Source organism: Pistacia vera, unplaced genomic scaffold (assembly GCF_008641045.1).
Source record: "Pistacia vera cultivar Batoury unplaced genomic scaffold, PisVer_v2 Contig313, whole genome shotgun sequence".
Classification (NCBI taxonomy): domain Eukaryota; kingdom Viridiplantae; phylum Streptophyta; class Magnoliopsida; order Sapindales; family Anacardiaceae; genus Pistacia; species Pistacia vera.
Genome location: NW_022196128.1, coordinates 534,474 through 557,072, shown reverse-complemented (window position 1 = coordinate 557,072; position 22,599 = coordinate 534,474). Strand labels below are relative to the sequence as shown.

Below are 22,599 nucleotides of genomic sequence, written 5' to 3'. Positions count from 1 at the left end.
TTTCTTTCATTGAGAGCTACAGTTTTTGCTATTTTTTGACCGATTCCTTCATCCAAAATTCATTCCGTCCACATTAGGTATGAAATCGAGTTGACTATCTAGGTATTCAATTTGACTTGATTTCATCCTTAATCCCCAAATATGATAGATGATCATTTAATGGGATTCAAACACAATACCTCTAAATAACTTAAAATCTTGTCATCACATCACCACTGTTTTAAAAGCCGGACCAGACCGACCGGTCCAATGGTTGGACCGTGAACCGGTCACGTGTCCGGTTCGAGTCAACATAAAAACCGGTATTATGCAATAACCTGTTTTAACCCGTCAATGGACCGTGTGAACAGTTCTGGACCGCCGGTCCAACCGGACGTCAAGCAAAACCGACCAAACACTGAAAAGGGCAAAAATCCCTAATTTTCTCACTTTCTCCCCATCACGCAGTTTCTTCTTCCTCAGTTCCTCTATGCGCAAAATACTCTGAAAATTTTTGAATGAAATCGCGAAAATCTGAAATCCCACACAAATCAAAACTGAATCTTGCTGAAATCGCAACCATTCCTTGCTGAAGTCGCAACCATTCGTTGCTGAAATCGATCGCAACTCCAGTCTCTGAAATCGCGATGACGCATTCCTCCTTTGCCAGAAATCGATGATGCATTCCTCCCTCGTCGGAAATCGACGCATGAAGGCTGATTGGCATGCATCTCTGGACAATCCAATTTGATTCAAGCTGAGTTGCAAACAATAAATTTAGTGAACATCTTCTGATTCATACTCTTTTGAACTTTTATGGTTAATACCTGATCATATTCACTTTGAATCATTATCTTTTTCCTATTTTTTCTGATTTGGTTCAATTTATGTAATTAAATCAGAAGGCAATACTGTTTACACTAGGTTATATTTACTTTGGAGCTAAAGCAAACATCAAAGTTTGGTTTGGGACCCTTCTGTCGAATCTGACGATGAGTACAGTACTTCCCGAGTTAGTCTCCAAAGTGGTCCTTACTACAATTTTGAAAGCATTGAATTTGGATGGGCGGTTAGTATAACTAAGAATTCTTTTTCAGTTCAGTCATTCATCCATTACAACACTAGCTAAACAAATACCTTTTTTCTTTTTTGGTTCATAATTTTTCAGGTAAATCCAAGAGTGTATGGGGATAAGAAGACTCGATTGTATGTATATTGGACCGTAAGTACTTGTCAACAAATAAGTTATTATAATTTTTATGGAGGTTAACTTCTTGTGGAGATGTCTATGCTACTAAATACACAACGTAAGATCCAAAATTTTATTTCTTTTCTTTATTAAATAGGTTGATGGATCAAAGGCAACAGGGTGCTTTGATCTTACTTGCNTTTTGGGCCAACCCGACGGGTTGGCTATTGCAAAAAAAAAAAGCAATCCGGCCCATCCGAGGGTTGCTGGCGGGTTGGGTTCAACCTGGCCCGTCATATTGGCGGTCCGGATTGAACCCTCTTTATTGCGGGCCGGGTTAGGGTTAACCCGCCTAACCCGACCTATTTGTTCCACCTCTAGTCTCTTATCTTTGTGGATATGCTGAGTGAAAAACTGAAAATAATTAAATAAATAAACAAAAGTATGAGTTTATTTGAAGGAGAATAACTTATTTGAGATGTTTTCAAGCAAAGCCATTTGATTAATGTTTTTTTTTTCTTTTCTTTTCTTTCCATCGACGGAGAATCATAAATGAAATATGGTAGTTGCAAACACTTCTCGGGGCAAGATTTATAAAGAGATAGGCTTAAGGTTGTTGGTTTTTGTGATACAATTACAAAGTACAAACATCATTGAAATCTCTCATTTTATCTCCAATATTTCAACACTTCATTAAACTTGATTCCTCAGTTTTGACTTTTGATTTTAAAAATATTCAATGTAAAGCTATATGTTTGAACTACTATCTAGTCTTACTTATCACCCTAAACGAAATAATATGTTAACAGCCTAACACAACGGAATTTGGTAAGACTTTAAAAAAAAAAAAAAAAAAAAAAATCTAATTAATTCTTCAAGCTACATAGAAATTAACTCAAATTCTTGGATGTTCAAATCAATAATTGGAAATTTGGAATCTAAAATACACAAACGAAGCGCATGACCCAGAATAAAACAGCTCAGTATTTTTTTTTTAAAAAAAAAAAAAATCAAATGTTACCTAGCACTAAAAAGATCAGCCATAACATGCGAGTACATAAAATAAAATAAAAAAAAATTAAAAAAAAAAAAAAAAAGCCAAATCAATTGACATAAATAATACCTTACAAATTGAAAACTTAAGAAGAAATAATTAATGTAATACACGTTTTGGACATTACTTTTAGCATGAACTTGATTATCATCCCCTCAGCAAAACACTCTGTGTGCAGAAAATTTCAGTATCACGAGGCGGCGTGGCTTCACTGCAATAATTTTTTAACAAATTATGCACACATATGCCCTCAAAATTCTTCCAACTCGTACATCAAAGTTTGATAGATCGCACCAAGCTAAGCTCGAAATCCCCTCTGATGGTAAGAGGTATCAGCGCAGCCCCATCAAAGGACTGACTCCTTCGAGTTGAAGGTTCCTGTGTATGATGCCCGGTTTAAAAATAAAAAAGATCTGAAGCTTTTCGGTGAGCACCTGTAGAAAAACTAGATTAAAACAACAATTGGAAGACAATTAGAGAGAAAGAACAGGTGAACACAAATTTAATCTTCCAGGCTGAATGTAAAGAAAGTAAAAGCTCTCCAAAAAAGGACTGACTTAAAGGTATTAAAAAAAAAAAAAAGAAAAAAAAGGAATTCTGACACTAATATAATTGCTAGTGTCATTTGCATATATTTAAAGTGAGCAATGTCGTCTACATGCCAAAAGCATTTTTGCCCCGAAGGCGTTTCAGGACACAAAAAAAAAAAAAAAGTCTTCTTGAGCACTATTACTGGAGATAATAGCATCTGGACACCTAGTTCTGAGATTGTATAGACTGGAAAAAAAGGATCAGGATTATGTAAGATCTTTCCGGTGCTCACTTTAATGATGTTAGGTCTCTCTTATTATCAAAGTTGTTCCATGCAAGTAAAATCATAGTTTTGGTATTCTTTGTATCATCCGGACATCTCAAATGCTTGTCACATTAATTTGTTTTATCAAAACAGTGACCACTGAATCCCAACTCTAGATAATCACGCCATGAAGGACAATACAATCATTAACCAATATTGTTGATGAACTCTCTAAGCTATTACTAACTCTCTAGATAAATGCCATCATAAAATTAAGCTGGTATAATTTTCAGTATTGTAGAGATGAAAATTGCACGGGCCAAATAATCAGTTTTGCATTACCATCTAGAACATCTTAATGTAAACTGTATCTTACCTAATTAAACTCAGAAAGCAGCCTCAAGGGACTCATCCCAAACTTCTGCACTTCCATTGGAGGCATCTTCAACATCTTCTTCCATTGAAAGCCTAATATATTCTCTATGAGCAAAGCGATCCCATTCCGTCAATGTAGGATTCTCACGCTCCTGTAACATCAGGGCCCTCATCATTACTGACCACGAAGTACAGAACTAAACAATATCCTCAATTCTATCAGTACCATAACTAAAAAAGTTAGGACATGTACCTGACGAATAAGAAATGGATCACGAGTTTCGAAGGCCATAAATTTATTTAAGTTAAAAAGAATATTGAAAACGCTTCCTGATAGTTTACAACCTTTCAAGTCACGTAAGGTAATATAGCTCTCATTCTGCAAGCAGAAGATAAAGAACAAACGTCAAACACAAATAAAGTCTTTAAACTGATGATGCATGAAGAGCATATTCAAGGAAACCTAGTTCCTAATGGCAAATTATAATACTCCATCTTCCTGAATAGAAGAAAATGTTTCCTATACAAGTGGAATGCGAAAGGAATCCATTTCAGACTTCAAAAAAAGATTAATGTTTGACCAGCTACATTCCACCACATCTTAGGATAAGTAAGGATCTACAAATTAGAATCTAGTAACATTTTATAAATTGATGACCATTAAAGGTCAACTCCCTTGATCATGCTTGCATGCACTTCTTAATATACAAAAGAACACACACACACACACACTGGATGAACCTCTGGTCCAATCATGTCAATTATAAGAGGGAATAGAAAGACAACCATTAAAATTGCAAAAGAGAAAAGGATGAACCTCTGGTCCAATCATGTCAATTATAAGAGGGAATAGAAAGACAACCATTAAAATTGCAAAAGAGAAAAGGATGAACCTCTGGTCCAATCATGTCAATTATCTGACACAATATATCCTCAAAAAGCACAGGCTCTTGGGCCATGCATTCCATTCGATGCAACTGCTCTTCATAAAAGAATTGCATTTCATTCCGCGTGAGAACTCCATTTCCATCCAAATCTATACACTTGAACCTAAAAAACACATTTAATGTCATGATTTGTGCACCAAAGACAGAGTAACCTCACTATATAAAGAAAGATTTAGCAATTGGATATATATCTATGTTTGTATGTATGATATTTATGCGGAAAAGAAAATAATAAGAAATTATTAATGTACAAGTGGTTCAAGCAAGTTCAATGTACATTGAATAATCATGTGACTACAAGTGATATAAGTTTATTTTCCTTACACTAAATTTGTCATATTCCATTTCTCAAAAACTATTATGGCCATATCATCCAGGCTCATGTTTCAGTGTACTAGAATTCATTTGAAAACAGTAGGATAAACATCCATCTCTTAGACTTCTTTCTTTTCCTCCCCCACTCCTCCTGAAAGGAAATCAGAACATATACCCAGTCCTAAAACTAGAAAATCACTAGATTTATGCTTTTTGCCAATGTTATAACACTTTTTTATGTGTGATTAAATCTGTACAAAATACAGCTAAAATATTAATAAGATTATGCAAAATACACAGCCTAATGAGTGAAACAAATAAGATGGAAAAATACCTATACTCCAGATATGTACGTGAAATCCATTAATTACCAGTGTTATCATGTAAGAAAATTCCTAAGATATCCTATAGCTGGAAATTCAAAATCATGTTCTTAAGCCCACAAAGAGAGAGAGATATATACCAGTATTCAAGACTAGGCTCAGATGACTTATCCTCCTCTGCCAGTATGAAGTAGACAAAATCTTCGTAACCCATCTTTCCTTCAACCTTACTAGTAAACTTTCTCGCAACCTGAGACAAAAGGCAGCAAACATCAGTGAATGCTTTTATCTTTAAAGAAGAGGAGCAATCCATTAAGCAAAAATATTTTGCTATATAAATAACAGCCATCTTGGTTTGATAAACAAAGAAACCATCAGCCTGACAAACCTGAGAAAATACTCTATCAACAATCCTGTAGGTAAGTGCATGGTTACCATATCTGATGAGGTTCTCTTTGTCGATCAAGAAATCATGATCTGTATCCAACTCCCAAAACTTACAGTATATAACATAAAAGTGTTCATACGAGAAGTATCTGTAAATAGAAAAATATTATTAAATTAAATAAATAAGAACACGATCCTAGATGGCATGTCCTAAGCATACTAAGCATGTTTTTATTTATAATATGCTTTGTTGACTGAAAATGATCTATATTAAAAGATATATCTAGGTCAAGTATTGGTAGAACTACCTTAAAACTTTGTTGATGTCTTCTTCTTCATCAGCATGTTGCATTGCATCTATTAAGTTTCCACGCTTTAGCTCTCTCAGGGAAAGATGACCATTCCCAGATCTATTTATATAGTAGAATATTCTGTATATTACAGTATCAGCTGGTCCATTGCAATAAAATTGAAAGTTAGAAAATAATGCATATAATATAATGGTTACAAAGTTATACGAGTGAAAGTCGAAGCTCCAGATTAGGAGACGTTAAAGGCCCACACAGATTTATCCATGCCACATATTAGTATAGAATTTTTTGTTCTGACATAAATATATCTAAGATGACAAGTTGTAAAAATCTAAAGCAAATTGAACTATATATGCAAAATACAAAGCAGTTTCGGTAGAGATTTTAACATTCATAATCACTCAATGATCAACACATTTGAAAGAGGGGGGAGGTGAACCTTCTAGCAAAGTACCAAAGATCAAATTTGTCAACAAACAAATCCAAATTGAGAAAGCGATCTACACCTTACTACTAGATAGAGAACAAACCATATCTGTCCTGAAACTCAGGTGTACTCTGTAAGAATTCCAATCCCGGATGAGTTGCCAACAATTCTCGGAGTAAAGGTTTAAAATCCTCCTGTTATCAAGTTAGCAAACATTTTAAGGCATAAATGAGTATAAATTTAAATGATTTATCAAGATCCTTGACAGATGTTAATATCAATATCAATAATAACAAAATTAAATTCTAGAAACTATATTGACAGATTACCAACAATAATTTCCATATTTTTATGCCATAAAAAAATAAATAAAATACTAGGCATTGACTGAAGGTAGACTTTGAATAGAAAGAACATGAAAAACATTAATAGGAAAAAAAAAATAATGATAAAGAAAATTGCACCTTAGTGAGGTAATTGAGATCTGGCTGCTTTAAAATTGAAAATATCTGGGTTGCTATATCCATTGTCAACATGTTACCATTGATCCAATAATCAACAAATGCATTCCTGCAAACATGTTAGAAGAAAACATAAGACAACTTTATTTTTCTCTAATGCTGCTTATAGCTTTCCATAAATAGCAAACTCCTTTAAAACAACTAGCACCCCAACAAGATTAAATGAAGAAAGTAGATAGAAATGAAGCTAAAAGTCTCAGTGCCCAATTGCTTTGTGATTCTAAAATGATTTTGAAAAAATAAGTTACAATTTAAAAGTCAAAGTTGTATCTTAATATTTTTAATATTTTTTCGCAAGTTTGATTTAATATTCAAAATCTATTTCCTAAGTTCGAAACTACAGAAAACAGAGAAAATGACTATTTTTTTCATTTCTGATTTTATGCCAACCAAATATGTTCTCTGAAAGTTTCTTGTTCTCATTGTACGCAAAAACAAATAATTGTATTGGTATCTAAACCAAACATGTCCTCACTTTTAACAAAAAACAATAACTCAGATCTTAAAAAAATTCCTGAGCTCTGATCCAATTAGTTTTAGTAAGTGCTCACAAATTTATGGTGTTTGTATCCATCAAAAACAGTTAACCACTTAGATATTTGCCAATAAAAGTCTGTCAACCATTAAAAGTTTTACTTAAAGGAGCTGATGAAAGAGACAACCTATTACTTTTGGGAAGATCCCATGATACCAAATGGCATAGATACCGGTTACATTTGACCTATTAAATAAGGAAAAGAAACTGTTCATTTTCATCCAATGGTTTTAACTTTACCACCATTGTATTGTATGTAAGAATGGCCCATTCTATATAGCGCAAAATATGAAGAGAACCGCAAGAGTGTTCCAAGAATCACATATAACTTACGGATTTGATCAAAATAACTTTCTTGTTTAAGTACCAATTGTAGATTAATGATTTTGTAAGATAAATTTAAAATGAAGATTAATAACTTTTGTTTCTCCAATAAGTTACATGTAAAATAGTTTAGACTAATATGACAGAATCTCCTCCAAGTTTAATTCTTCAAATTTCTACCACTTGATTCCCAACTTGTAATCAGATTCAGAACTTCACAAAAGTTTTCTAATATTTATTCAAGTAGTCTAGAAGCATGAATGGTAGTGGAAACAAAAACAACACAGGGGAAGGGGGAGTATAGGACCAAAGGAGAGAGAAGAGAGATTGCAATTAAAAACTGCACCTAAACCCTTCAAATAACATAGTGAAATACTTTAGATCTTAATTGTTCAAAGCAAAATAATGTAAGTATGGCTTATTTAAACACAAAAGGCCTTGCAGTATTAGCAAGATCAAGCTAAATAATCAGAAAGTTACTGCAAAGCATAAAAATTAAAAAATAGTTGGCATACCTTGTGATATGACCAGTGTTATCAACATCTATCTTTTTGAAAAGAGCCGTGGAGAAGAAGGATGGTAGCTTGCAGATTTCCTTAGTAATTAATTTGAATTCTGACAATAAAAATAAATAAATAAAAAACAGGAAAAATTAGAAGGCCAGCAATGGAAAGAGCGTGTATTGTGATGTTTACGCATATTGCACCTTGTACAAGCAGACCATCCGAGTGGCCATAGAAAAACTGATTAATCCGAAACAAACATTGTTCTTTTAGTTCACTTGGAGGAGGGCGGCCATTCTGAAAGTAAAACTGCAAGATTTCAAATATCCATATTAGAAACTATTTTACTTTACCCTCTATATACAATTTTAGCAAACCAAGCACAAAAAAAGATCACATTTAAGACAAAAAGTATAAAAATGACACCAAATCTTATTTTTCAATTCTTTTTCCACTTATTTTCTTGAATAAAGCACCCAAATTGGAAAAGAAACAGTGTTTTGCCAACCTGGGGTATCAACTCTCTGACTGGCTCACTAACTACTTTCAATGGAGAACCCAAATTTGAAGGGCCAGCCCTCTGTTTCATCACACGAGGGGAACCAGATGTGCTTCTCGGTGAAAGTGGAGGTGCACTGCCAGCAGGAAATAAAGAGGGTAACGGATTGGTTGAGGAAGCATGTGGGCTAGATGAGTTCCCAGTGACATTCAAGGGTCCTGCCTTTGCATCATTAAGCAATGATGTAACCTAGCCAAAAAAAGGACAACAATTAACCAAAGATATGACAGACACATGAGTTGAAGAAAAAGAATAAGAAACGGAGATGCAAATTCAAATATAAAATAAAAGAAGCAGAAAAAAAGTGCATTTCATAAATAAAGTTCTGTTAGTAAAGCTAAAAAACCTTTAAGGGTAAGTAACCAAACTCGGCAAGCTGGCTAAACTTCCTATGGTAAGTAACTAAACTCGGCAAGATGGCTAAACTTCCTATGGTATGTAATTAAACTCGGCAAGCTGGCTAAAATTGACAGTCAATATTTAAGTGAGTAAGAACACCACCTTCAATAAATTTCAGGCTGAAAACTACTTCCAGGTAACTAAATCTTACCTCAATAAATTTTTTCATGTCATTTACATTGTCTAAAATTTGTTCAACCACCATTACAATTATACATACTACATTATTTTTGAGCTACAAGCCATATTGTTGGTGAAAAATCTCGTTAGTTGAAAGTCCATCCTCGACTAAAATTTTGTTATTTTACTACAATCACTCCACCCAAACCCTTCGTCCACCAAATCTCACTACGTGAAATAGGAAGCCAACAAGTATTAACCGTCTCAATCAATTCATCAACAAATGAGATTCAGTGTATCGAAATGCACCTAAAACTCCTTAAATCAAAAACCAAGCAAACACAAAAACTCAGCAACTAATCATAAATCCTCAATATATCCATAATTTTTTAATTAACAACACAAATCAAACATATACACCAATTACATCTACTTATGTAGAACAGTGAGATTTAGAATACCAATTTATTAGCTTCAGGAAGCGAAAGCCATTGCTCGAAGAGCTTCTGTGCAAACTCCGGATTCGATTTGAGTGCCAACGGAGACATCTCCGGTAATTGCAATAACTCCGCATCCAAACACGTCATATCTCCGACAACACTTTCCATACTCTTTAATAAACCAAATCGATACGCATATATATTACTTCGTTTGAGTCGTTAGAAAACAAAACATAAGATAAAACCCTAGATGTTGCAAATCGAAGCTCGAAAATCTACTTTCTCAATGTCAACGAATCGATTGCGAAAAAATTTATAATTACCGAAAATTAATTATCAAAATAATGATATTTTAATGAAAATGTGGTCTTTGGAGTGAATGAAACCCTAGATCTTTGACAAATCCAGAGGCTCGTTATCTCCGTAGAAAGTGGTGGAGATGATGTGAGGTAATTGGAGAGAAAGAAAATGAGGGAAAGTGTGGGAAAATTAAAGCAAGATCGATGTGCGATTCAATAGAGTGATTTAAGTGAGAAAATTTAGTAAGAGATTTAGTTGAATAGTTGGAGAGATTTTTATTTTTTAATTTTTTTTGTATTTTGTAAAAATGAAATAAAATTGCATCTGAAATGGTTGAACAAAGATGCAAGACACGTGTCCATGCGCTTGAAAATTTTTCGGCCTTTGATCACGTGATAAAAGCGTGTCGTAGGTACACTAATTAAGAGAAACTTTAAGATACGTCCCTTCGTATTTTGTCAATGTCAAACAGAATCCTATTATGTATTTGAAAAGTATTGAAAAATCTAATGATTTTTCATTGGGATATTTACTTGTAGTCAACTTTTTTAGAACCATGCCAAAAAATAAAATTTACACAATTTCAAAATAAACATAAGTACCCAAAAGATAAAAAAAAAAAAATTTATATTAAATATTAATTAAAAAACACTAACAAAATTATTGTTAAAATGATTTAGCTATATGTATTAATATCAGTTACAGTAGATTTCCGTCAACACATAGAAAGATTCAACACCGAATCTCCGTTGCATGATTTATGGTGGAAATATGTCAATATAAACATCAATAACTAGATCGAGTAATATTAGACATATAAACAAATCTTACAAATATTTTTATATAAATTGATGTGACTGAAAATGAATAGAAGAATGAATATGATGAAATCAGTTTTTATATAAATCTTTATAAGATTTATTTGTACATCTATCATTATTGTTTTGCTAAACTTAAAAAGGGAACTTATTCTCCCTTAAAAACAAGATGGGTTGTGGATATTGTTCGATGTGAAAATATGAATATAACTACATTTAGGGAGTGTTAAATGAAATAAACCAATTTTAAAATGTCTTCCATATTAACCATGCAACTTCCCTTAATGACAATAGTACCCTTATATCCTCTTGTATCTTGCGGAAGGGAGTAAAAGGAAAAAATTTCCTCACTCGTAATTTTCATCAATTTTGTTTCTAAATTACAAGAGGGAAATAATTTTTTCACTAGTATAAGGAAAAACTTGAATCATCGTTAGATGACCTAATGATAAAAGAAAAAAAAATAGATTTTATGAGCTATTACGTTCGAGTATTTCTAAGTACTAATAAGAGTGACCATTGAGACTCTTATCTGATGATAGACAATTTTGGGCCCTGAAGACTTAATTAAGGTGCATGCAAGCTAGTCCGAATGATGATAAAAAAAAAAAAAAAAAAACTGTTACTTGTAATATTGCCCATTATTTAAAAAAAAAAAAAAAAAAGTGCATAAAAAGGTTTTCCCCTTATTGTAATTTATGAGGATCAATAAGATAAAATTGATGTAATGACGTTTTATCTTCAATCTTCGCGATAACTACAGATATTTGCAAATATTTGCATAATAAACCTAATCATTAACAATAAATCATAATCTAACTTATTTATCTAAACAAATGATAATCTAGCTTATAGATTTTTAAGCTTTTAAAATAAATAGGATGAAGCAAATTTATCAATTTAACTCCTATTATGGCTTCACATCAAGGATGAGAATATATGAGAAATATATTATCCTTGATATTGTTTGTTTTGTTATTTGAGAAATATTAGTATATTTTTTAATTTTTTAGACCTATTAAGTTATTAATTTCAAAATACCTCCTAAAAAAAGTTTAAAATTAACAAAAACACCCCATTCATCCATACTTGCCAGATTCCGAAAACCACCGTCGGTGGTAGCCGAAATCTGTCATAACGGCCTACAAACGACAGAACTGGCCAGTAATTCACGATCTGGCTGAAAAATGTCAGATCTGGCCGTCAGCAAATGGCCGTCATTGACCATATCTTGGCCATTTGCTGACGGCCTGATCTGGCCGTAGATTTGGCCTTTCCGACAGATCCATGGTGGATTTGGCCGGAAAAGGCCATATCGATGCCCTACCCACCAGATCCAATTGGTTTGCACGTAATGCCATTTTTCGGCTAGATTCCGACGGTGGTGGCCAGAATCTGGCACTGTGGGTGGGTGGGTGGGAGTGTTTTTACATTTTACAAAATTTTTATTATATGAATGTTTAGTTAAATTAGCAAACCTAGCAAGTTTTTTGGTAAATTTTTAAATTTTACCTCGTAATACTCCCTTATTCAACTACCAAATATTATTCTCAAAATCTATCAAAAAAAAAAAAAAAAAAAAAAGGGACCCATAGGATTTATAATAAGGATTGCCATCCCCATCCTTATCTTATCCCTATTTTGATATCCAAATGCACAATTAGGGACCCAACGAGGAATGCAAATAGGGAAATAATCTTTGTGGGGACTCGATTTCCAAACAAACATATATAAAAAAAATGTTTTTTATTGTAATTTATATTTGACCATTTAAAAATTTTTATCTAATATTCAAAAGTAAAATGACCAAATATAATATTATTAATAATTACATCATATTAAAATATTATATCCTAATTTATACATAAAATAAAAACATAATCAATAATTGTATTAAAGTTAAGGAAAACTTAAATTCCATTTATAAAACATTTCTTTTTATAACCAAGATGTTTGAACTAGCTTACGTGTATTCAACTAATCTTTGGAAGAGATTAGTCACACATCGTACGACCTTCCAATTAAATTGTGGATGTTTAGATGAGAATCGAATCTGAAACCGTATATCTAGCCACATATCCCCAATTCGTCCTAATTTTCTAAGCTATCCACGGAATTTACAGCAATAATTGGTTATTTTGCCAAAATACACCGAAATGCTTTTATGATAACATCACAAAAATTATTGTTATGCAACCCCAGGGGATTATATTCTTATTAATAATAATAAATTTATGCTAAAAATTTGAGATGTTTTAAATAATTCTTCTAAAATTGTAGAGACTTTTAAACGATTTCTTCTAAAATAATAAGAAAACAAAAAAATTTTTAGAGCTTTTCAAATGTTAAGCAAATTAATTAAAAGAAAATAAATCTAGTGAATATAAACTTGGTAAAGTCAAAGACTTTTCGTATTCCCATTTTGCCCCTTTTTCTTTTTGTTTCATTTCAAAGTAAAGTTGTTATTTATATATATACATATATATTACAATATGTCTAAAAAGTGACCTAAAAAATCAGTAACAAAAGGAATTGACCACCAAAGTAAAATAAAATTTAAAAAAAAAGTAATTAAATATTTGAAATTAGAAAATGAGTGTAGGTAGTATTTTATTAGATAAATAATTTTTATTTTACTAAATCAAACAAATTTACTTGGTTGCCCTTATTCCAGTTACTCGGCAAGCCTAACGGTGGCGTGCTTTTAGGAATTTTCAAAACACTGCATGTTAACTGAAATTTTCTTAAATCGAAAGCTGTAAAGAGAATTTTCAGCAGAAAATAACTGAAAAAAGCTGTGGCTTTCACTCTGCCCTCCGGTGAAGTTGATTTTCCTATACGTTTCTGTGCTGCCAAGCAAGGCCTACGACGAAAGATGAGCGAGAAATCAAATTCCGAAGCTTTTGCTTCGGATCTTCTGAAACAATTTGAGCATATTTTGGAATCCGATCCGCTTATGTAAGTAACACGAACCCTTATCTAGGCATTGCTGAATTAGCTAATTTCAGAATCTCGACATTGAAAGAATATATCTTGTTTTATCGTAACTTGCATTCGTAGGGATAGAGATTTAGATTATACAATTCCATGTAAATTACAGACTGTACTCGATTATAATTTTAAAAATTTAGCTCAATATTCGACTTGTTTCGCCTCGGTTCATTTCCATGTGTTTTAATTAGTATTGAAGTGTTAATGGTTTTAGTTTTTATAATATTGTTTTATTTATTTATTTATTTTTAATTATAAATTTATTTTGGGACTTTGTTAGATGAATATGCTATTTCCCTAAATTTTTAAAATTTCTTAATTTAGTGCTGTTAATTTTTTATTGTGTTCTGCAATAACAATTTGACCAAGGAAGTAAGCTATACATGTCATGTATGCTATGCGCTACAATTGTATTCTGTCATCTTCTTGATATGTTTCCTCTTATGTTGTTAGAAGATAATATTGTAGATTCTCAATGTTTATCTAGATCGTCTTTTGAAAATTTCTCAAAAGTTTCAATTTTGTTGGCCGTGTATGAACTCAGTGACGAAGTAGGGTTCATTCATCCATCGCAGTTTGTCGCATTGAAAGAAGAGGTGGGTGGTTCCCTCAGCTCATCTGAAGGTGGAGTTCTCCAATCACAAGATGCTTTAGAGAATGGAATTACTAATTTCTGGAATAGAGATCATAAGTTGGGCATTTCTACGCAAATTGTTATTTCATTGTACAAGGCAGCTAAAAATGCATTCATGGCTGCACATAGACAACATAAGACGTCCAACGATGAGACTCTTGCAAGTGAAGTTTTGATTCATGGCAGGGCTCTTTTGTTGCTTAGCTGTGATTTTGGCACTGCTTGGAATTCCAGGTTCTTCCCTTTGATGTATTTGCTCTTTCCTTTACATTTTCTACAGTTTTTCTTTTTTCTTCACTTAAGAGGTAGGCACTCCATGTGATACTTTCATCGCTTGTCCAATGCTAGTAAAGCAGCGCCCCATTCTCACAATTAATCCCTTCTTTCCTGCCCAAATGGAGCTATTCTATTATTTAATTGCAATTAGGTTCACCATTAAATTAATATAGTAGTTTTCGGTATTTCTCAACTTCATTATATCAAATCCTTTTTGTCTCCAACATTCATTTGGCTTAATGACTATTCAAGCATTTGGACCTTATATAATCAGTGTAAATGAAGATTCAAGAGCTGTTTGAGTAAGGAGGACAGAGATTGACTTATGGCATGATCAATAAATTTTAGTATAAGTTTTTGCTTGTTTTGAATATGAAGCCAAGTTGTATTTTTGTGTCATACAGGAAGTTAATTGCATCAAAGAAGCAGCTCCTGCCAATATTTATGGATGAACTTCGTTTGTCAGCTCTTGTTCTATCATACTCACCCAAAAGTGAACAGGCTTGGAGCCACAGGTTATATCACTTATATATCTATTAATTTTATTTCATTTTTCTGTAAGCAAAGTATTTGGCATAAGTATCAGGTTTGTGTTCTTGAGACTACCTCTGTGACAAAAAGAATAGCATCAAGACTTGATGAGAAATACACAGTGCATCTTGCTTGTTCTAAATTGTCTGTTGCCCCCCTCCTCTGCTTCCTCTCTTTCCTTTTGACTTTTTTAATAGCTGTCCACCTAATTTATAAGTCTGAATATGTGATTTTTTTTTCTTTTTTTTAAATTAACTTTTTTATTTCATAATAAATTTAAGTGTAACAGCCATGCTAACTCATATATCAATTATTTTCAGGCGGTGGGTAATCAATATGATTTCTGGAAGATGCTCAACTCTGCAAGAGATAATTGAGAGAGAATCTGAGCTAGTGGAAAAAATTGCAGAGGTTTAAATTCAGTCCAGGAACTGAATACTATTATATTATGAAGGTTTATTAACTTTTCAAATTGGAGAGTTCTATTATTGCATATGTTGCATTTTAATTTTAATATCAAGAGTTAGCAGTTGCCTTGATTCGTTTGTCTCTAAGTAATGAGCCATATCAAATAGAGGTAATCTTTGGCTATTTGCAGCTGCCCACATATATTGGTAACTAAAGTAATGACATATGTCATACCTTGTTGTTGAAGTATTCAGTGTTGTAAGATGATTAAGATGATGAGGGAGAATGGGGGAAAAGGCGTCCTTAATCTAATTCTGAATTTTTTTTAAAAATTTTTGTAGAGTTCAAAAATGAACTATCGTGCTTGGAATCATCGTTGTTGGTTGGTTTCCTACATGACAAGAGAACAGGTAAAAGTCTGAGGTTGTTTTATTGCGAAGTCATATAATAGATACTTGTTTGTTAGCTTTTATATTCTCAAAAGGTTACTTCTCTTATAATTAGTAAATCTTTTTTATTTCCTATTATTTTCTAAAATTTCTTGTGCTTTCAGGTGCTACATGAATTGAAGAAATCCAGAAATTGGGCTGGGTTGCATGTTGCTGATAATTCTTGCTTTCATTATCGCAGAGTGAGTTCTTGTCTTACACATATGATCTGATGTTAAAATGTGAGTTCCATGCCCAAAGAGGAAACAGTTTGTTGGTTACCCAGTTAAAGACCAATGAGAATAACATTACTATAACATTTACTATGAACTTTTAGTTGCTGCGCTATTGGTTTTAAATTTATTTTTCCTCTTGACAATATCTAGATCCTAAGTGGATGCCCTTGGGTGCATACCAAATTATTGTGTTCTATGATATTCTTCATATAGAATTTTCATGTGGGAGGAATATAAATTGTTATGGCTTTTGCTCATGTTCATTAAGGAGGATGAAAGTCAGATCAGGACATAAGTTTTTAACAAAGAAGATGAACTTGCTTAAATTTAAGATATGAATGACTTAGAACGTGTCCCCATAAATTGAAGCATAAGCTAGGGCATGAATAATATGATAAAATTCTTCATGTCTCTTACAATCCAAATTTTCATTGATTTGCAGAGGTTAATGCTTATGAACTTAGAGGGTGTCTGCCACTCTCAAGAAAATGATTCTTCTGGTTACAATGTCAAAACTTATCGAGTCTGGAAGGTATAATAACTCAGGATTTATGTTCAATAGCAATTTTTATCAATTTTAATTATCTTACAATCTAGTGTGCTCTGTATGTGCATCTGTTTTGTGTGGGCACATTTTTGTTGTTGAAAGTTGATACCTTTTTAAATAAAGACTCCTTTTCATGAACAACACTATCCCTATATTGAGTAATCTCTTTTGATTTAAGGAAACATTTCGTTTTTGTTAACAGCTTCTGAGGTTAGGATCATAATTTAGTAACTGCAGAGTGCAGGCAGTAATGAAAATATGCAATTGCAACACTTGTGTGTATCCTAGTATTTCTCTTTACATTCCTTGAACAGAAAATGAGCCTGCCAGTTCAATTTTTTTTGCTGAATCCAATGATTTATTAAACAAATTCACCTTGCGGAAGTCCTAGTGCACCCAAAGGAAAAAAATATTTAACAGTTGATTCTTAACTGGTTTTTGGTTAAAACTTGTGTTGCTCCCTGCTTATACTCTATGCTAAAACTTTAGTTTGTTTAACCCCTTGATACTGTTGCTCTGACAGGAAGAGCTTGATTGGAATGAAGCTTTGATAAAGCGCTATGTTGGGAGAGAGGTGTGACACGCTTTGCTTCCTTCTATTTTCCTTTTACCCTTTTCAGAAAGAGGAGACAGGATCACTGGTTTTGACAACCAGAGACTTCATAATCGACTTCTAGATTTCATATTGTGAAGATTTGAAATGCCATAAGCTCTCATCATATTTTTTGTTTATGGTATAGGTACTCAAAATGAGAATACGACCTCCAGCTTCTACCACTATAGTCATCCAAATTGTGGCTTTATAACAGTGATATGTTGTGAACGTGTGGTTGAAAAAAAAAAAGGGTTTACTATATTGTCATTGTTAAGTTTCCTACATGCTGTGGTCTTAGGAATAATTGACTTTAAAAACAGCCTTGCATGATATAAGCGGTTAAAAAGATTTATGCAAATTTTAGAACTATATTAGTATTAACCTCTTCTAAACAGTAATGTGTTAAATATTGAGGCACTGGATTTACATGGTTTCATTTCTTATTGAATCAAATGCAACTTGTTTCTGGGTAGAAGACAGTTTCAGTGTTATAGATCTTAATTGTAGACTTGTATTTCACCACTCCTCTTGATGTATAAACTCTTCATTTGAAGTATTTGTCTTTCACAGGCTCTGTGGCTTCATCGCCGTTTCCTCTGCTTGTATTGGATAAGACATATTACAGCCAATCTCCTTGGCATCTCATGCCAGTCTGAACCAAAATCCAGTGTAGATAATGACATTGATAGCTTTTTGGACCATGAGCTTTGTCTCTTAGACTCCTGTTCTACTGTTCCTGATGATGACTTCGAGGATTTCCAAGCACAAGCAATACATTCTGCTACCTACATGTTGTGGTTAACCAAGGTAATACAAAATCTCCTTTTAGTATTGTTTGAAGAGGTCACCGGTCAGATGCTTAATCATTAGTTCTATGTGCATCAGCAAATCCCCAAGTCTCGGGGGATTGATCTTCAAGATAAGCTAGCAGACCTGACAAGACTGCTGAGCAAGGCTTGCCCAGAACGGTCTTCCCTGTGGGATTATTTGGTGGACAACCATTGTGAGCGAGAGAACTAGACCTTAGCAATTCATAAATATAGCAGTCCTTTTTTTGTTTTCCCTCTATGGAGAGATTGTTTTTATATTTTCATTTGTTGTAACTTATTTGTAACATATTGTTTGCTTACATGGATGAGCTTCCCGGTTGAATATGGTGTACACTGTGGATCATCTGCTAGTTATGAAATAAAGTAAACGACTTTTTCCCACCCAAGGTTTGCCTTAATAACACTTTTCCATTAAAAAAGTTTCAAAATATCACTTTCACACTCAAAGTTAATATTCTGTTACTACTCAAAACTGATTCCGATGGTAAAATTTTTTTCCATCACCACCATTTGAACATACGGTCTCTTCTCTACAAAACCCCTCTTACTTGGGTATCTGATTTCTTACCGATTATTGGCTATTGCAAAATTAGAGTTTTCTGTTCTTAGTTGATTTTTAGCTGATTCTGGTGGCAAATATTCAATCGCTTATCATCATTCGATCCATGACATTCACTATACAAAAACCCTTATATCTTGGTTCTTGGTAACTCGTTGAATACCAGTTGAGAAAGTGAATTGTATTTTGTATATAAACCAAATATAAACGTTGGGTTAAGAAAATGGTATTTTGAAACTTTTTAGGTGAAAAAGTGTCAGTTAAGGCAAACCATTGGGTGGGAAAAAGTCGTTTACTCTTATGAAATATTTTGTTCTCCCCATGAGGTCTTCAATGTGTTCCTTTCAAGTGTTCTCTGATTCAGTTCTTTTCATACTTATGAAGAGAAGTTAAAATTTGAAATTGTGGTAATTCCACCTGGAAACTGAACCCGCTGAGACAAAACTCTACCGAATCCAACGGACTCAAACTGAAGTTCTTGGAGCTTAGATTGTTGTCACACTCATTTTAGTCAAAAGCCAACTCAATTTTTTTTTTTTTTTTTTTTTTTTGGGTATCTAAAAGTGTTTGAGCTAACTTGTGCCGGTCTGAACTCGTTCTCTAAGATTTTGAAATTAACGATTTGGTAAGCCTCCAGTGGTTATCACTTATTAGTAGTCGTGAAGATTCGAATTCAAAACTTTTTGAGTAATACATTCAAGAGTCCTAAACGAACCGTCAAATTACTTAAAGGTAATTTAAAATTAACTATTAGATTAGCTTCCAATGATTACCTTTATTTACTAGTAGTAAAGCCAATTCACAAACTCTAAATGAATGAAATTAGCAGACTACAAAATAATTGAATTTTAATCTAAAATATAAAAATCCCATTTAATTAAAATGAAGTGAAATTCACTAATTATATAAAAATAAGATATTGACTAACAAAATTACAAAACCCAAATATAATTTACCCGGATAACAGAACATTCTGACCCGACCCGTTATCCATATATCTTGTGTGGTTCCTAATCCTTGAGGCATGTCTCAAAATCCAAAGTGGATTCTATGAACAACTCAAAAATACACTTCACTTCAACTTCAACCGCCAAATTTTCTTTGAGTTCTGGTTCTTATTTTCTCCATGCAAATTCTCAGGTACTTTTTCTCACTCTTCCATGAAAATTAAATGCCCAAAACTCTTTCAAAATGTCACTATTTTCAGCTGAACTTGTTCCTCACAACCTCCTCTTTACCACCCTACAACTGAAAGCCGCTTCACATTCACACCAAGGTACTTTAGTGAGTTGCGTAAACCCTAATCATAATGAAAAAAGTCCCAACTTTAGAAACCCACAAAGGGTCAGGGTTTCTGCTGAAACAAGACCAACCCATTTGTTGTCTTTTGATGTGAAAGAGACCCAGTTCATGAAACTTCTTAAGAGGTCCTTGAAGAAGGGAAAATATGATGAGTCACTCTACTTTCTTGAGTGTATGGTTATTAAAGGTTGTAAACCTGATGTTATTATTTGTACAAAGCTCATTAAAGGGTTGTTTCAGTCAAAAAAGAATGAAAAGGCTGTTAGGGTGATGGAAATTTTGGAAAAATATGGTGAACCTGATGTGTTTGCATATAATGCTTTGATTAGTGGTTTTTGTAAGGCTAATCAGATTGAATTTGCTAATAAAGTGCTTGATAGGTTGAGATGTAGAGGTCTTTCACCTGATGTTGTCACTTCTAATATAATGATTGGGAGTCTTTGTAGTAGAGGAAAGGTTGAGTCCGCTTTCAAGGTTTTTAATCAATTACTGAGAGATAATTGCAAGCCAACTGTGGTTACCTACACAATATTGATACAAGCCGTCATGCTTAAAGGTGAGAATGATAAAGCTACGGAGCTTTTGGATGAGATGCTATCAAGAGGGCTGAAGCCAGATATATTTACTTATAATGCAATTATTAGGGGAATGTGCAAGAAAGGCATGGTAGATCAAGCTTATGAGTTTATTAGGAGCTTAAAATCTAGAGGTTGTCAGCCACATGTTATATCATACAATCTATTGTTACGCGCACTTTTGAATGATGGGAAATGGGATGTAGGAGAGAAGCTAATGAGTGAAATGATTTCCACTGGTTGCGAGCCTAATGTTGTTACATATAGCATTTTGATTAGTTTACTCTGTCGTGATGGCAAAATCGAGGAGGCGGTGAATGTACTAAAGGTTGTTAAGGAAAAGGGATTAACTCCGGATGCTTATAGTTATGATCCAATAATTGCTGCATACTGCAAAGAGGGGAGATTGGATCTGGCTATTGAATACTTGAATTATATGATTTCTGATGGTTGCTTGCCAGATATAGTGAACTATAACACAATTTTGGCCACTCTCTGTAAACATGGCAATGTTCATCAGGCTTTGGAAATCTTTGACAAGTTGAGTGAAGTGGGTTGTCCTCCCAATGTGAGTTCTTACAACACAATGTTATGTTCATTGTGGAGTTCTGGGCATAAGATTAGGGCGTTAGGAATGATATCAGAGATGCTAAGCAAAGGGACTGAACCTGATGAGATTACTTACAATTCACTTATATCATGTTTGTGCAGAGAAGGATTGGTATATGAAGCTGTCGGGTTGTTGGTGGACATGGAAAGCACTAGGTTCCAGCCAACGGTTATTACTTATAATATCGTCATTCTTGGATTTTGCAAAGCTCGCAGAATCGATGATGCCATTGAAGTATTAGCAGCAATGGTTGCGAAGGGATGCAAGCCGAATGAAACCACTTATGTATTGTTAATACAAGGGATTGGTTTTGCTGGATGGCGAGCTGAAGCTATGGAGTTGGCCAACTCCCTTTTTACTATGCATGCTGTTTCTGAAGATTCTTTCAAACGTTTGAACAAAACCTTTCCTTTACTTGATGTGTACAATGAAATCACTTAATTGGATTCCAAGAACTAGCTTCTGTTGATCTATATTCACATATCTTTGGAATATACTGTTTTGGATATAGAATTACTCTGTCTTGCTTGACTGTCATCACTTCTGTTTCAAGGCAAAGAAGATTCTGACAAAAAAGATAAACAGAAGGCAAGTATGTTTGTCTCAATTAAAAGGGTTTTTCTATTGTAACAAAATATTCTACAACCCAAAAACCTTAACCTTTTCAGTGTCCAATCCCTAAATGACAATAAGAATATATTAATAGTAAGTTGGAACCTAGCTTGACAAGTTTTAAGGAGTGCATACACATAATTAAACCAAATGTGAATAAATTTGATACAAAAGTAGCTCCAAGAAGATTTCATTACAAAATCAAAGGTCGAGAAAGTAACTTCTGGGCAGGTTTTTGCTGTAGGCTAGTTCCTTGAGTTATTACAAGTCTAATACATCCATCTTTTCCCTTTCATCTCATTCAGTCAAGCTACAATCTCCTGCATCAGCCTCCTGCGCTTCATCTCTCGCTTCTGCAGTTGCATTAAAAATATGGGATAAAAATTAGTTCACAACCCAATCTTATAAACTTTCTCTTACAATTCTGACGTGACAGCTCGCAAATGGGTAGGTGAGTGAGACTCATAATGAGCAAACAAGACTTATTTATGAGCTGCCACATTGGGATTGTGAAAGAAAGTTTGTAAAATATGGTTGTAGCTTGTAAGTGTAGTATTACCTTAAAAATATGTTACTCTGCCTTGTATTTGTTGTTACATGACATCTGCTTGTTATCTCCAGTGATTTGTTATCCAGAGTTCAGAGAATGAAATCTGGGCTAAATTTGTGCTGAACAAGGACAGGATTCATAAAATTTTGCAGACAAATTTAGATAGTCATGATTCTAGCATTTCCATAGTGACTGTCAATATAGTCTTTATCTCAGAGATTACTCATTCAACATGAGCAATATAAGCATCAACTACTCATATCTGTAATATCCATCTAATCATTTGCAAAAGC

At 33.5% G+C, this 22,599-nt stretch overlaps 3 protein-coding genes across 3 annotated transcripts; 2 read left to right on the top strand and 1 right to left on the bottom strand.

The window, feature by feature from the left end:
* Positions 1-2,269: 2,269 nt before the first annotated feature.
* On the bottom strand, positions 2,270-10,089 carry LOC116136419 (serine/threonine protein phosphatase 2A regulatory subunit B''beta-like). Its single transcript, XM_031422133.1, has 13 exons — positions 9,526-10,089; positions 8,495-8,734; positions 8,190-8,295; positions 7,999-8,098; positions 6,568-6,673; positions 6,207-6,297; positions 5,674-5,815; positions 5,367-5,514; positions 5,119-5,228; positions 4,287-4,443; positions 3,647-3,772; positions 3,395-3,545; positions 2,270-2,667 (listed from the first exon to the last, which is right to left on the bottom strand). Exons 1-12 carry the CDS (start codon positions 9,670-9,672, stop codon positions 3,405-3,407), a joined length of 1,614 nt encoding a protein of 537 aa, XP_031277993.1. The 5' UTR covers positions 9,673-10,089; the 3' UTR covers positions 2,270-2,667; positions 3,395-3,404.
* A 3,314-nt stretch (positions 10,090-13,403) lies between these two features.
* On the top strand, positions 13,404-18,934 carry LOC116136446 (protein prenyltransferase alpha subunit repeat-containing protein 1). Its single transcript, XM_031422151.1, has 10 exons — positions 13,404-13,580; positions 14,158-14,481; positions 14,928-15,038; positions 15,375-15,465; positions 15,804-15,872; positions 16,016-16,093; positions 16,569-16,658; positions 17,197-17,247; positions 17,839-18,075; positions 18,154-18,934. The coding sequence occupies exons 1-10, from the start codon at positions 13,498-13,500 to the stop codon at positions 18,286-18,288; spliced, it is 1,269 nt and encodes a 422-aa protein (XP_031278011.1). The 5' UTR covers positions 13,404-13,497; the 3' UTR covers positions 18,289-18,934.
* A 785-nt stretch (positions 18,935-19,719) lies between these two features.
* LOC116136447 (pentatricopeptide repeat-containing protein At3g04760, chloroplastic) lies at positions 19,720-21,665 on the top strand. Its single transcript, XM_031422152.1, has one exon. It carries the CDS (start codon positions 19,849-19,851, stop codon positions 21,583-21,585), a length of 1,737 nt encoding a protein of 578 aa, XP_031278012.1. The 5' UTR covers positions 19,720-19,848; the 3' UTR covers positions 21,586-21,665.
* Positions 21,666-22,599: the final 934 nt, after the last annotated feature.

Excerpts from the sequence above, each read along its gene's own strand:
- LOC116136419 (XM_031422133.1), bottom strand. The coding sequence starts at position 9,672 with ATGGAAAGTGTTGTCGGAGATATGACGTGTTTGGATGCGGAGTTATTG. Across the intron at positions 6,674-7,998 it reads AACACTGGTCATATCACAAG|GAATGCATTTGTTGATTATT; the intron begins GTATGCCAACTA and ends ACATGTTTGCAG. Across the intron at positions 3,546-3,646 it reads ATCCATTTCTTATTCGTCAG|GAGCGTGAGAATCCTACATT; the intron begins GTACATGTCCTA and ends CTGATGTTACAG.
- LOC116136446 (XM_031422151.1), top strand. The coding sequence starts at position 13,498 with ATGAGCGAGAAATCAAATTCCGAAGCTTTTGCTTCGGATCTTCTGAAA. Across the intron at positions 15,039-15,374 it reads GAACAGGCTTGGAGCCACAG|GCGGTGGGTAATCAATATGA; the intron begins GTTATATCACTT and ends AATTATTTTCAG. Across the intron at positions 16,094-16,568 it reads CTTGCTTTCATTATCGCAGA|AGGTTAATGCTTATGAACTT; the intron begins GTGAGTTCTTGT and ends ATTGATTTGCAG.
- LOC116136447 (XM_031422152.1), top strand. The coding sequence starts at position 19,849 with ATGTCACTATTTTCAGCTGAACTTGTTCCTCACAACCTCCTCTTTACC.